Source organism: Harpia harpyja, chromosome 17 (genome assembly GCF_026419915.1).
Source record: "Harpia harpyja isolate bHarHar1 chromosome 17, bHarHar1 primary haplotype, whole genome shotgun sequence".
NCBI classification, from domain to species: Eukaryota; Metazoa; Chordata; class Aves; order Accipitriformes; family Accipitridae; genus Harpia; species Harpia harpyja.
The window spans coordinates 6,597,892-6,613,423 of record NC_068956.1 but is presented as its reverse complement, the minus strand read 5'-3'; the positions used below and the strand labels follow the sequence as shown (position 1 = coordinate 6,613,423).

Sequence of the window (15,532 nt, the reverse complement as noted above, 5' to 3'; positions counted from 1 at the left end):
GCACCATTTGGTGCATCTTTTAGAATAAAGTGATGTGGAAGACTGTGTGAACACGTTACCAGAAGAGTCAGGAGGTAACCTATTTGTAAAGAGGTTATTCTCTCCTGTTTTAAAATAAGACTTTGGAAATTAGATTTCCTTCTAAACAGAATCTAATTCAGAGTGAGAATAGCACATTTTTCCTGAATCCGTTTGGGAGCTGTCAGGAAACATGTATTTGAGTTAAAGGAATTATGCCTGTGTATTTGCCTACCTCCACCAGTGCTGAAACTGCAGATGAAGATGTGTATATCCACCTCCATACAGCAAAACTTTCTGGTCAGACTATGACCTTCTCAACATCAAAGGTTTTCCAGTTTCTGGAAAGCACTCATGCCAAAACACATCTTCTACTATGCAGCCTCGCAGACTGTGTAATGCCTGCAGCACACTAAGTGTACTGGTGGTCTCAGCAAACCAGAAATTATATAGGACAATAAATTCAATGTAATTGTAAAAATATTTAAATGTTTGGTAGGACATATTCCTTGGCAGATACCATCCTCTACAGCTTCACCTACACTAAAGGGCTGTCCGGTTAATTACTGGCAAAAAAAAAAAAAATTACAGACACATAGTTTTATGGAAATAATGCCTTCTTTTGTCACATGTTCATGCTAGTTTGTTGTACAAAATAAGCTGTACTGTCAAGAGATTCTAGCATTGATTAGATTCAAGGTATGAATAAACTTTACACACATCATGCTATAATCCAGCTATGCAATATTTCCTATTTTGTGTGGAAAATCTGCATATCTTACTTTTTTGTTGATCTCTCAGGAAGTAACTACAGCAGTGCCCTGTCAGATGATTGCTTACTGTCTTAGCTGACTAAACAGAGCTTAACAGGTCTTAATGAAAATTGCAGCTCTGATTTAAGAGCTTATAAACCATGACATAAGAAGTAGCCCAACAAAAGTGGAAAAAGGGGAAAAGTGGGGAAAACAAGGCAAAAATTAAGAAAATCACACTGCTAGTAAGCGACAAAACAAAACACAGATTTCATGAGGGAGTTTTGCTGAGGAATACTTTTTTTTCCTGCAGTTTCTATAAAAGAAGCTGGTCAACCCCAAAATAATAACCCTCAAGATTTTACCATAAGAGTTCTTTCTCCACTGACAATGCAGGGGCAATAAAAACACTTGCCCAAAGCTTGCTGCAAAGCTTTCCTTACTAAATCTCAGTTAACAGACCAAGGAGGAAAGCAATTTAAATTATTTGCCTATTATATCATACAGTGTGTTTTCTTAAAGAAAAAAATAAAATTCTTGACAAATGATCTGAATGTGCAAAGCAGCTAATCCTCAAACTTCAAATATTTATCATTCAATGAAAATCAAACACCGACCTTCTACAAAGTGACTGGCAGAAAAATCACACAGCACAGGTTTACACAGTTGGGTACTTGGGCTAGTATCTCAGAGATCAAACAGGCTAAGTTTTGTACTCCCTGATGTTATACAAAACAGTTTGAATACACAGTTTTGCAGAATGTGTCTGAGATTTATCTTTCTGTATGCTGAAAAACTGAAAGAAAAATAGTTGGCTTTGTAACAAAGCATGGGGACTGAGATGATAGCATAAAGTCTGAAATTAATTCTAGACATAAAATTGTGAAATTGTGTTGCTTTCTTTCTGTTGCTCTTTCCCCTAAATCTCACAAGTGACTTCTTTATGTGAAAGGCCATCTACATACAAGCCATCTCTATATGGCTTCTGTCTACTCCTAAGTGGGACTAATCTTCATTTTTCCCAGCAGGAACAGGAGAAAGAAGCATAACAAAAAACAAGAAGCTGCTCCTTCCATGCTAACATATTTGGTGACGTGCAAAATTCCAGTAATTTTGGTTAAAAAAGTGTCACTACTTTCTAAATTAACACTTTTTTTTAAGCAACTAAAATTCAAGATACCTGGATCAAGAGTATTTCTTGCAGCCATTTTAATGCAAGCTCCATCAATTCCATACCACCTATTTCACATTTTGCACTTTCAAAGTAGGTGAACTTGTTAAAGGAGATTTATCACTGACAGCCACTTTCATACCTTTTCTTTTGGCCAATACAGGATCAGATATTGACATGAACTGTTAGCAAACTGAATAAAACAGAGCACTTGTGCTCAAAGAAAAAAAATCACCTCTGTCCCCCATCAACACTCAGGTATCATCACAAAACTGTTTCAACTGACACTCATGTACTGTAAGTGTGCAGCTCTCCCATGAAGGAAGGCAGTCAAGTAAAGGAACAGCTAAAATCCTCCATGCTATTAATAGAAATGTTGGAAATGCCTGCCTAATTTAGCTTTTACTTCCTTCTTCAATTCAGAATAACATCTCCCATGAGATATTTGGAGCTCCCTGAGCAAACAAAACTCATCCTGGCTCATCCCAAGTACAGCTTCAACGCACATTTGAATAGCACCCTTTTACAAGGGCACAATAGCTAAAGGTTCAAAACCATCCTTTACAGCCCATGTTAAAGCTGCTCAGACTAAAAGTTTTAAAATATACTGTGAGACAGGTTAGGGTGAAGCAGGAATGGTCTTCACTGAGCATGAAGAGTGAGAACAAAGTTTTATTTTCCAGCACCATGTATTAAGCTTTACTGATTTTCAGTAGATAAAGCAAAGGACCTTACAAAGGGGAACCCACCCGCTTGCAACAATGCTGTTATGTCTGAATTCCATAAATCCAGATCAGCTCCTCCTCTCATCCCCCAGCTTTAGACATCATTCGTGAGCACTTTATTAGTGACCATGTGGTTATCAAGTTTCACCAAGTTTTAGAGCAAACGTGGAGCTTCAAACCCTTAAGTTTGAAACTGGCCTGGTAAGGGAAGTTGTACACAGAAAAAACTCCATATCCCACAGCTTTCAGACAGGAATTTCTGTATTTACCATGCACAAAGACATGTCCCTATCACAAACAGCCTCTAAGATAAACTAAAGCCAAGAGCAGAAGTAAATAACATCTGCCTTTTGGTCCTCAGTAAAAGGAAAGATTACTTCAACCAGATTCTATCTTTAAAATGAAATTGTTTCATAAAGAAAAGCTCTAACAATGCAAAATATAGTTATTCCATTTGCTTCCAAGTAAGATTTGTTCACTGGCTAAAACCTCAGAGAGCTAAAAAGAATATGGAGCTATAGTAAAACTAGGTGTTATAACATCCTGTGTCAGCCCTACTACATACCAGGAGGCTGACCACATTCCTGTCTACAGAGGCTCCTCATTAACAGTTTAAAATAAGGACAAAAGTATCTCCTCTAATGCACTGTATTTTACTTACAGATAATTAAATCTGAAGAAAGTCTCCTCACAAAATAACTGTGTGTAAACAAAAAGCAAAACCCAACAAAACAAAACAGAAAATCAGTCCCTGGAAATGTAAGAGCTTCAAATTCGTAACAATGCAATTCCAAACATCAGAGGTTGAATCTAACTGTGCTATTCCCCAGTATTTGAGAACTAACACAAACGCTTCTCTAGATTTCCATCCACTCACATGCCAAATTCATCACTGAAACAAACTTCACATATTCCATGTTTTTAATGGAAAGTAATTTGCTAGGAAATTTACTTCATTTATTTTTTAGCTTTAATTACATTTGATAGGTTTAATAATGCTACTGTTGTGGCAATGTATTCCAACTGAACAGATCTGGAAGAAAGTTTGAGATGGCTCTCTATTAACTATCAAGAACTTAAAAATAAAAGTCTGTATCCAGACCATCATTTCCCACAGAGTAGTGTGCTAGTCCCTGTGTTTCAAACCATTTACAGCCAGGAGTTGTGCATCTTGAGCTTCTCCATCAGACAGCTAATCAAATGCAGCAACTTACTATGCATTTCATATCCTTGTTGCAAATAACTACAGCCCAGGAATGCAAAAGTGTTCATATTTGGTTTCCATTAACTTTTCTTTCATTCCTATGATTAAAATCCACTTCACATATATTTTTCATACTCTAAATTTTATTCTGCAATGCTGTACTGTGACATTCGTGACTGAAATGCAAGCACTCCAGGGAGAAAGAGCTCTTATTGAATTTAACACAGGTTATTAATATATTACAGAAAATTTTATTAAAAGGGTAATAAATTCAAATTCAGTAATTTGAATAAAAACCAGCTAATTAGAGCATGTCTATTTCAATGAAAGCAAAGTGACATGGACTGTCACCCTGAGAATTAATTCTAAATTAAAATCTACCTAAGGATTACAGTGTATTTCTAAATAGTAAACAAACTTAGTTGTCAAGAGGAAAAAAATGAACACAAGGATATTGTTCAGAAAGGCATTTTTTCCTGTTTATCTGTAACTGTGATTTGAACAGTACTAGTTGTAGCTCATGATGAATAAAAAGTAATTGCAAGTAAAACACCTGAATTTCACCCCTAAAACTTACAAACTGACACAATCACTTATGTAAATATTAAACTTAAGTACCCCTTGTAAGACAGAAAAGGATGAAAGCATTTCATGAGTAAGCTAGACTCTATGAAACTAGTTTTACAACAATACAGAAATGAAGAATTGCTTTGTGAACTGCAGCTGTAGGTAGCTGCTGTACATAATGAAGTAAATATTCCTAACAGACTGATTTTGAAATGGAAGTTATTTTTAATCTCTTCATAACAATGTATTTGCTGAATTATGAACACCAATGGGCTCTGGCAAATAGAAAAAGGGACAGAATTAAATCTAATCGAATTACACCACCGTTCTCAGTATGGTGGTATAGCCATCACAGTAGTTTAAACAACTTTTAACATTTCACATCAAAAATGAGGTCAGGTCAAGAATACAGAGTTGTGGATCAGAAAAATTCATAAAGTTTGAAATGGGTTGCAATGATGGCTGCAACTATGATGGCAATACTAGGGAAGGGGGAAAGGGAAGGGAATAAATCAAATTCAAGTGTGGCCCGATTTCCAATTAATTATCGACCTATTTGTCACCAAGAACAGAGATACCAGCCAAAAAGACCAAGTGCAACTGCAAACAAATGTAGGTAAAATGCTGATGTGACTTCTGAACACATGGGGAGAAGGGGGGAAATGGGACACAACACTACATAACAAAATCAAACCCAAAACAAAAAGCACACACCTGAAAAGCAGGAGACAGCTACAGAAACATTGCCATATCACATTACAGCTCATTATCCATCCCAGAAGAATCCAAACATTGCCAACAGCAAAGCAAGTTACAAGCAGCCCATAAGAACGCCAAAGAACATGAAGACACCTACTTCTATCTTTTGATAGCCAAGAAACCCAATCTTCTGATTTGGCAGATAAAGCAACAAATCACAGAGCTGCTCTGAATGGATTTACTGCCAGATTAAAGGCATAGAAAAATCTAAAAAAAATAAAATCCCCGATACTTAAAACATGTTCACTTCTGTTTGTAACCTGAGTTTAGTTTAAAACTTTGTATGTTATCCATTCTGGGTCTTGAAATCCACTTTACTATTGTAACTTTAGAAACTTATGCCATGCAGCTGAATACCAGTGAGTTGCTTTTATATGTTGGGGGTTTTTTTGAACAAAACTAATTGAGGAATGATATGAATTTCATTATCACCTTATCCAACAGCATTAAAAAAAAAAAAAAACCAAAACAGCTTTTACAAGCTATTAACGTGGAAAAACTTTTTTTATACACTAAATATTTGACTAGGGAACAGCGTTATTAAGGATTCATAATTTGTGCTTTAAATTGTATTAAATTAACTATTAAAAATTGACAAAGGTTACAAACAATAGAGATACTCTTGATGTCACAGTACACAGCTGGCAACTGGATTAGCTGAGCTACATGCTACTGCAAGTACCATATTTAGAGTAAATATGCGAAATACCAGAGCAGTTTTAACCCGTGCAAATTTATCACTTCCTACATAAGCAAAAGAATCACTGCTGCTAGAATGGCACTGCTGCTAGAGCATACGGATGTTGTGACTGAAGAACTGCTTGCTTGGCAGGAAGCAATAAAGAACATTAAGTGAAGATTTAAAAAGTTTCTTTTCAGGAGAAAGGGAGAAAGAAAGGGATGATGTGGAGAGCTCTTCCTCAGTAAATTAGCATAGGTCTGAAGGCAGTTATACAGGAGAGCTCAGAATGAGTATAAAACCCACCTTTTGTATTTTTTATTTTATAGACCATGTATATGTCACGACATGAATAAAATAAAACCACAGGATTTCCCTTCATGCCAACACTGTTCATTCCAGTAAATTTTCTTATGCTTCATGCTAGGAATTGACACTCCCAAGCTAAATTTTGGTGTAGATCTTGTTATTTTACACCCTCTGTTTTGAGGTAAAATTTATAAAAGCCTAATTGACTCATGTTTAATATTTCAAGTGATCCAGATAAGCATTACTTAAATAAAGCTCCTTTAGCAAAATAGCACAGGAGATGTTTAGCCACAATCAGAAAATCCAGCGTATTTGTTAAGTCTTTATGAAACGCTTAACTTCATTAAGTTATTTTCGCACAGTTAAATACAGCTTAGTTCCCTAATTTCTCAAATCTCAATACCCGATTTGTCACATATTACTCATAACTTGGATTCGCCATCAGTAGACTTGAGAGTACCACAAGTTAGCACTGAATTTACTAACGTTATTTTGAGGTTTAGAAACTACTAGCTAATAGAGAAAGCTCTGATGTAAAACTAGGGGTGAAATACGAAGTACAACAGTATTTCTACCTCCTTTGAGTTTAGAAGGATACATAGTTAATAAAAGTTCGTATCCTGCCTGCTCAGAATCACATTTCACAATGGAGAAAACTGCTAGAAGAGCAAGAAAATATCAAAACCAACAATTTTGTATCAACATCAGCTTCTTTCCTTTCTACTTGATTGCAGCTTTTTGGCCAGTTATTTCTTGTTTACTTCTAATCCAGTGCAGACATAATCAGTAATAAAATCTCTCTCCTACCTAAGCCTCTGCAAGATAACATTCACCTCCAAATTACAAATACTTCTAGCATTAAGACTTCAACCAGCAGGAAATCTAAATGGTGAAACTCACATACTGATGGACAAAAAACCCAGTTGTTTGACACAAACCAAAGTTTTTATTGCTTCAGTAGAAGAGCTTGCTAAGATACCCAGAACTAAGAACACATACTCAAGATTATTGCTTTAGACTTGTATTATGAACTATTTGGAAATGTTTAATAATTGTCCCACTACAGGACCTCAAGATTATAAACAAGTCATTTACAATACTTACCTGATTTCTTCTAACATGCTTGAGGAACAGCTTCTGCACGTTTTACAGAAAATAAGAGTGTGCACACCTGACTGGTAGTAGACCAGTGGGATATTTTTAAAGAAGTAATTGATGTTTGAGAATTAATGAGTGAAAAGATTTTAAAGATACTGAGAAACTTAAATTTAAGAAGGCTGTTAAAAAAAATTAAGCTTTCAAATACAAAAGGTATCTCTGCTTCAGAAAATGTGTTGTATTTTCCAGGGAGAGCAAGATGTCCGTAACATTTTATAAGTGAACTTTCCCAGTGTTCTACCATCATCAGTAGTTCACAGATCATGGACTTTACATAAGGCAACATACACAAAGCAAAAAAGGGAAGCTTTAAATTTCATGTCAGATAAGTCATATCTTTTGTATTATTATGCAAACTAGTATTACTTTGTGAGCCAGGTCACTAGGAACAGCTTAAAACTTTCACATCTACAGATCAAAAACTGATTTTAGGATTAGGAACTGAAGACTGAAATAGATCATTAGGTCACAGGCTGAACTGCAAAAGAATGCCTCTTCCAAGCATCGCTTTTTAAAGATATGAGATGGCTGCACCATTAAAAAAAAAAAATTAAAAAATCATGACTAGAGCTATAGCCCAAAGTTACATGACACCTGAATAACCACAGCTGATGGGAAACAATGGCAGTACGAAGACACACAGTAAGCTGATTGCAGGTGTCCTACAGCTTCTCCTCCTTAGTTCCTGCCTCTTACTTCATCCGAAGTAGAATACTGCTTCAGGCTAAGTAAAATAAAACAACAGCTGCAGAACTAAATGGCTATTCTTTCTGCAAATGAGCAGCTGTGGTAGAAAATTGGCCCTCTGGCAGTCCAGAGGAGTATGATAGTTCTCGTACTCTACTAAAAGGCACAAACAAATATTCCAAAGGAATTCCAGTTAAAAAGTTAGGAAAAGTTGGCTAAGGAAGAAATGATAAAGCAATCATGGAAGAACTCAGAGAGAAAAAAGAATGCTTCAAAAGAAAGTTGTAATAATGCAATTATCTGTATTTGAACAATTACAGTTACACAGAACAGTTCTAAGCAAAAATAACAATGGATTGCCTCCAGAAGTGTAAGTCAACTATAAAATGGGAAGCAAAGCCACAAGAAACTTCAGGTAATCCTGCCAAAACCAGAAAGAAAATATGAATTTGGTGAAGTCCTACAATACCATAAAAGGAACATGAATAATCTATTTCTACTGGAGAACATAGTAGTACCCACAGACACCAGGAGTTAACTCACCACACATCACTGAAACAACCCACTTACACTTCAGTATGTAAAGGCAAGCAAGCACTTAAAACACTTTACTACAAATCTCTTCTGAGATACAAGGAACAGCAATGATCCTTGTCCCTCAGTTCTGCAAGATACCCTCTGCAAACTATCTCATTTGGAAATAGAAACTGTTCCCAGCACAGACATAAAGCAAGTCTTTGGCTGGACTTTTATTTGTACTGGTAGTAGCCTCTAGACAAAACCAAAACAACTGACACTAGGGACATGGGAAATAAGTTCCCAACAAGCTCAATTAAGTTTACTTTCACTTACATAGCTTCTCACAAACAACTACACAACACAGGGCAGGGTGCTGGTTTAGCATCTTCCTTGAAAATACAGATTTTTCTTAACAACAAGTAGTCAAGGAAGTTACACTCTGGCATAACTATAGAGAGATTTCCTGTTAAGAATGGATAATTACAGCATTGCAACTTCCTTCCAAGCCATCCATCCACATTCTCCTTTAAAGAGCGCTACTCCATTAGCTACAAGCAGATAGGGTTACTATGCCATATTCATTCAAGAACCCAACCCTAAATGTGTTTCACATCAAAGCTGTTTTAATTACACTCCACAACATGCATATGTACACAAACTTTTTTACGCTACTGATATCACTGCTACAGCAGTTTCACTGCACCAACCTAGTGAACTTCCTACTTGGCATTAACTATGTATCTTCTGGTTTTCCCAATATGAATTATCTACCATACATACATATGCACGCACACACACTCCCCCCGCCCTGTGTTAGAATCATGTAAAAAAAAAGAGCGAAACCTGGCAACAAGTGTTCCAACACCTTTACATCCAAACAACCTAAAGTACTTGGTCTCAGCATCACTATACAGTACTGAACACAGCAACCAAAACCTAAACACTAAAGAACAGGTTGTATAAATCTCAGCGTACAAGTTAAACCCACAAACCGGTTTTGAGCTATCACTGCTCAGAGAGGTGTGAAAACTAGGACAAAGTCCTAGTGAAACTAGGTTTTCTGTAAAAGAAATTTCACGAACTATGCTTTGAGGGTTTCAAGACTATTAAACCTGCCTGATTACTGTAAAACAAGTAATCCATCGTTACAAAAGCAGCACCTAGATTACAAAACAGAGAATCCTTATCCCAGCTGTAAGACTGGACCTCCAAAACAGGAGAAAAAGCATATCCCAAGTGCAAGCATATGACTAAGATGATTGTTGCTACCCATCATAAGCCATGCCCACTTGTAAATTAGAATTGTAATTCTTTCTCTCTCAAACCAAACAAGCAACTAAGCTTTGTAACAGGAGAGAAAGAACATTCTTTGGAGTAGATTATATTTTTATCGTTACGGGCTAAGAATGCCTTTTTACATTCTTTGATTATTAAGGTAACAGTCACAGAGGGAAATACAGAGGGAATATACAAACCTAGGAAGGGAAGCACTTCAGTTTTGGAACTCCATAGACAGTCAAGAACAAGATAAATAAGGGTAGGAATAATCATGTGCATGGATACTTATATTGCATTTTCCCCCATTTGTATGAGTTAACATGAGACTGAGCTACTTAAATGTGTTCATGATGGCTCAAGCTTAATAAAGAAAGAATTTCATAAACAGGACAGTCAGAGATACTGAGATCTGTACAAGCGATACAAATATCACATTAACAAGAATGTATGTCATGGTCACAGAAAATGCTACAAAACTCAGACTTTATTCCAGGACAGTATTTAAAAACTCAGCTTATCAATTCGTCCAGGACACAACCTTTAACAAAGTGAGTTTTAACTGTCATTATCACAATAAAGACTAATTAGAAAAATATTTAAGAAGCATGCCACCTATGAAGACTGGTATATTAATTGTCATTTACAGCGAGATGTCAGTTCACAGGACCTACCTAGTTGTTAAACTGTTTGTTGCAAAAGGAAGAGATGTGCAAATAACTCAGAGGTGGGGCTTGAGTCGCAGCTTGTGCAAAAAGGATTCATTTTTAAACATACAACTATAAATGGTATGAACAAAGAAAATTTTCAAAATATGAAACTGTGTGTCATTTCCTGATGCCAGGAAGACAGACTCCTAACAAACATATTACAGGCAGCATACAAAACTTATCTACCCATGATCTATTTTAATCACTAAAAAAAAAAAAAAAAAAGAAAAAAAGCACTAGTAGTAAAACTAATTAAAAAACCAACTTTGCTTTGCTCTGATAAAAGAATTATCTGAGAAAGAGGCAGGAACTGGGACTTTTGACAGCCGAGAGTAGACAAGGGAAATACAGAAATGGTCTCCTCATCCAGCAACTACCAGATAGCTTTCTAAGGAAGTTCAAGCACCCTCCTACAGCAGCATCCTATAGGTCTCCATCAGGATGTCCCCTAGCAACCATGTTCAGAACACCACCCTTGTATACACGCCAGTCTGAACAGCAATTGTCTCGTCAGTTTGATGTTCTTTTTCATAAAGCTCATACCATGAAATAATTCAGCTACTAAATGCGCTATTACTGAAACTGTACTTTTAGCACTATTCCAGGATAAACCTGACAAAGTTTTTTTTTCCAGAAAGCGTCCCTTCTGTTCTGCGAAATCCAGTAACATCACGACTTCAGACATAAGCCATATGACAAGGTGTTTTCTCTACCTGAGACTCAGTTACTTAAAGCCCAAAGATTTCCTCAGCCTTCTGACACCCTGGGCTGACCAAAAATAACAAAGCCACTCAGTTACTACTCAGTCTTCAGGCAAAAGATGAAATGGATGAGGCAATACCAGAAAGAAACCGAGGCAGCTGTTCTGGGGCTACCCTAAAAAACTGATCACATCCCTCTCGGGTACTCACAGAACAAGAATTTATTCAACCTTTAAGTCAGACATGTTTTGGTGGAAAGAAGAAATAACTACAGTACAATTAATCCTAGTACTATCATCTGGTCTTCTCATTTGGACATAGAGCGACTCAGAAGGCACAAATTCAAGACATATGAAGACCCAACCTTCTCCTCACAGACGTGGGTGGGAGGAAAGGAGAAAGCACACATACAGAAGGCATAGCCACGCAACTCTCTCCAGTGTCTTTCATCACATATTGGGGGAAGTGAAAGGGGTTGGGGGGGGGGTGTGGAGAGAAGGGTCTTTAAAAGGCCTAGAATAAATAGATGCAAGATAATCAGGTGTTCAAGCCAAGAACATCCCCAGTCTTGTGACCTTACAGCTTAGTGGGAGACACACTAATAGAAACTTCGATGCTCATCATTCTCTCCATAATCACCTGGATGGAACTGAGTTGATAGAAAACCTTTTAAGCCTTCCCACCTCGGATCTATTTTTAATAGAGGCTGAAAAAAGGCCAGAGTCTGTATGGGATGTTAAGCTCAGGTATTGAAGGTCTGAAGAAGTCCTCTTAGGCCCATCTTCCCAAGTGACGGAGACATACTAAAAAGGTATGATTAAGAACACCACCCTTACTGACAGAGATTAGCCCCTCAAGCACTTATTTCACACATTATTCTACGTGGAAGAGTCACCAGAATGACGGAGAAGCAATTTTTTTTTTTCTAGTAGACTATCTGGGAAAGAATTAAGGTAATTGATCAGCTATTCCTTCTTAAAACTCCTGCACCTCCTCTACAGAACAGGGGAGTGCTGCCGTAGCAGAACACAAATGAGATCAATTAGTAAGGAAATTACAGCCCATTCCTCTGCTTGGCCTTCGTGGTTCTCTCTCCCTCCAAAGAAGAGGTATGGGGCAAGTCCTGTCCTTCAAGAGCTCGCACTCTCCAGGGCCCTGTGCATATGGAAGAGCTAATAAGGCCCCTTCTGGAGAGCAGATACACCGAACAGCCTCTCCCAAGCTCTCCATCGCCACGTCCCCGATCCTACGCCCCCCCCCCCATGAGAACGTCCTATGCTGAAACACACAGAGCTCCTCCGCCTGACGAGGCTTCACGTCCCTGCGAGGCCGGTGGGAAAGCAGGCAGCCCCACAGCGGGCACCCCGCTCCACAGGACCCCGGGAGAGGGGGGAGCCCGGCGGGACGCGCGGGGAGAGCCCTCCGTCCGCCATCCCTCCCCGGTACTCACAGTCCAGGTGCTTTTTCTTGGGCCCCATGACCTCGTGGGTCGTGGCCTTGCAGACGGTTTTCGAGACCGCCGAGCCGGTCACGCTGTGCTGCGCCGCCGTGATGCGGTCGGTGAGGCTTTGGCCGGACATGGCGGGCTGCTGGCGGCGCTGGAACCGAGAGCGGCTCCGCTCCTTCCTCAGGGGCCGGGACGGGAGGACTAGCCGGGGGACGGAGCTGCACGGACTCCTCACCCCGCCGTGCCGCAGGCGGCCCCCGCTCCGCCCTCAGGGACGGACCTGTCACCCGAGCAGGGACCCCTCCTCCTCCTCCTCCTCCTCCTCCCGCCCCCCCTCCCCCAGCCGCCGTCCCCTCCCCCCTGCGCGCCTTCCGCTCGGCCGGGGACAGGGGGACACACACTGGGCGCCGCAAGGAAAATGGCGGCGGCGGAGCTCCTCCTCGGATCTTGCCGGGCCGCCCCGCATCACGTGATCCCCGGCGCCCCGCCCACGTGACACGCTCCCCGCGGGAAGCTCCGCGGTGCAACAAGGCGGCGGCGGCGGCGAGCTGGGGGGGGGAGGACGTCACGTGGTGCCGCGCGCGAGCCCCCGCGTGGGTGTGGCGGGCCGGGGGGGGGGGGGGGGGGGCCGGTGAGAGGTCGGTCTCCTCAGGGGAGGAGGGCGGGCACGGCCCGCCAAAATCTGAGGGATATCCCTTCCCCGTGGGCAGGCAGCGGTGGGTGAGTGGGTGGGTGAGTGAGTGGGGAGGGCTGGTGGGCCCCTGTTTGGGTTCAGCGGGGCGGGTCAAGGCTCTGTGTAAAAATCTCGTGCAGCAAGTGGGGTGTCTTCCCCCCCCCCCCGAAGGGATTTTTTGTATTTCTCAGCTTGGAGAGTTTTGTGGGAACGCCTTCAGTGTCGCCTTAGGCAATGTAAAGCGTAAAGGAAGAGTCCGGTCAGGGGCAACGAGGAGTTTGGAGCCGCGCGGTTGCTGCGATCTTTGCTTCTCCTCAGAGTTACTTTTATTTGGAAGCTTGCCAAAAATTTCCCGAACGTACATCGCAGCAAGCATAAAAAAAAATGGTGGTTTTCAGGTCTTTCATGATTAGCCTCCCACTGTTCTGCTACTCAGCTAAATGCTTCTCAGGGCTCTTGGACTTAGTCGGTGGCTCTGTCCTTGTCTTCTTAGGATTTTGTACGAAGTTACTTAAAGTTTCTGTTCATAAAAGTTAGCTCACTGTCCCTTAACATGCCCTCTGTAAGCCTGGTACCTATACGACCCAGACGCAGTGGCAGACAACGAGGAACAGCTCCTGGAGTCGTTACCTCCCGCCGAGAATTGCCAAAGTGCAGTCACAGCCTCCCAGCTATCTGCAACTTTCATTACTTGTTACAACAGGGCTCTTCTCCTCCTTCCCAAACGCACGGCAGCGAATAATACAGCGAAACCACAGGATTCCAGCAGACAAATGTTCTTCCTCTCCCAGAAGTGCCTCCTGAGAAGTTGTCTTGGAACTGTCCCTCATCCATGAAGCCACTGAAATATTTATTAGGCAAGTTCAATAGAAGCAGTATACAAATGATACTCGGCTCTGTCTGCTTGACAGGATATATGAGTAGGATTATCTGTTTATAATGCGTAAGGAAAATCGGTGTTAGAGGAAGGACATCTGGTGAAAGCTGAACCCAAATAATGCCATTGCTCCGTGTAGAAGGAGCGCTTGCACATGTAGAACTTGCTTCCTTCGTAATGCCAGGCTCTTTGAAGATACTGTCGTGTTTGTATTTCTTGGCTCCTTCTGAACTGCTTCTGGAGTCCCAAACATCCATGCTGGGGAAATAAATCACTGATGTATACAGCAGCAGACTCTGAGATAAGACAGCTTTAGCACAAAGCTTTGCACCGTGAAAACACTGAGACTGCTATAGGCTATTGATACAGCAACACATATTGCTGTGAATACATCATCTTTTTGTATTGATTCCAAGTTATACTGTAAATCAGAGATATATAATTTTGACACTGCTGGTATTTTTTATGCTAACTTCAGCTAGGACCAGGATTTCAACACCCCACTTCAAGTTGCTATTTGGAGAAGTTCCATGCAGTTGGCCTAAGTAATTTAGGCTCCCTCAGTTCTTCTCTGATTATGCCCATCACTTTCTCCAGGAACACTGAAACTATCCAAACAGGGGAAGGTTGCGACTCTAGAAGTCACTGAGACCAGATTTGGACAAAATATCTCATTCCTAAGGGGACAAAAAGTGGCCTTGGTCTTAGAGGTCCAAAACCAAAAATAAATTTAGCCTTTTTACAGCTCTTCATACGCACAGAAGCCTCACAGTTTTACCCCACAGTTAAAAATTCTGCTCGTTATTTTTGTTCATAAGCAGAAATGGGAGAGAGAAGTGATGGGAAAACATTTTTTTTAATTGTTTGTCGCTTTTTAATTGCTTGGGAGCCACTTGATACCATTACTGTGAGGAGCTTGAAGCGCTGTGATAGATAATATCTGAGCACCTCCCAAAGATTTGGAAGTTGAAATAAAAATATTATCTCTTTTCCTTTCCAACCTGAAGAAAACAAGTTTGATTAGTTTATAACTCATTTGTTGTTTGTGTGCCTGGGTGTGCTTGAGAATGAAAGGAGAAAGGAGTACATATCTGAAGAGAAACTAATACAAAGATAGGAGTCCTATATTTAGCGAACTGGCAAACCTAAACAACATTCTTTTCCCTTGTGAAAAGTTATTCCAGAGTCTGGATCCCGCTCCTGCAAAAATGCTGTATCTTGCATTCACAAGCTTCCAAAAGTGTCGGTGTTTCACTGGCATCCAGCTATCCTGGAAGGACAGACAAGCTGACAGGGCTGTT

General features: G+C 40.2%; 1 protein-coding gene across 11 annotated transcripts in view; it reads right to left on the bottom strand.

Moving 5' to 3' along the window:
* PICALM (phosphatidylinositol binding clathrin assembly protein) overlaps nt 1–13,024 on the bottom strand; it is a 69,564-nt gene extending 56,540 nt beyond the window's left edge. For 4 of the 11 annotated variants that reach the window (XM_052813004.1, XM_052813005.1, XM_052813012.1 and 1 more), the window contains exon 1: nt 12,685–13,024. In XM_052813004.1, the coding sequence (XP_052668964.1) occupies nt 12,685–12,814 (130 nt within the window). In that variant the 5' untranslated portion in view covers nt 12,815–13,024. The remainder of the gene's footprint in view (nt 1–12,684) is intronic. The other 7 variants (XM_052813007.1, XM_052813008.1, XM_052813010.1 and 4 more) reach the window with 3 other exon arrangements.
* Between the last annotated feature and the right edge of the window lie 2,508 nt (nt 13,025–15,532).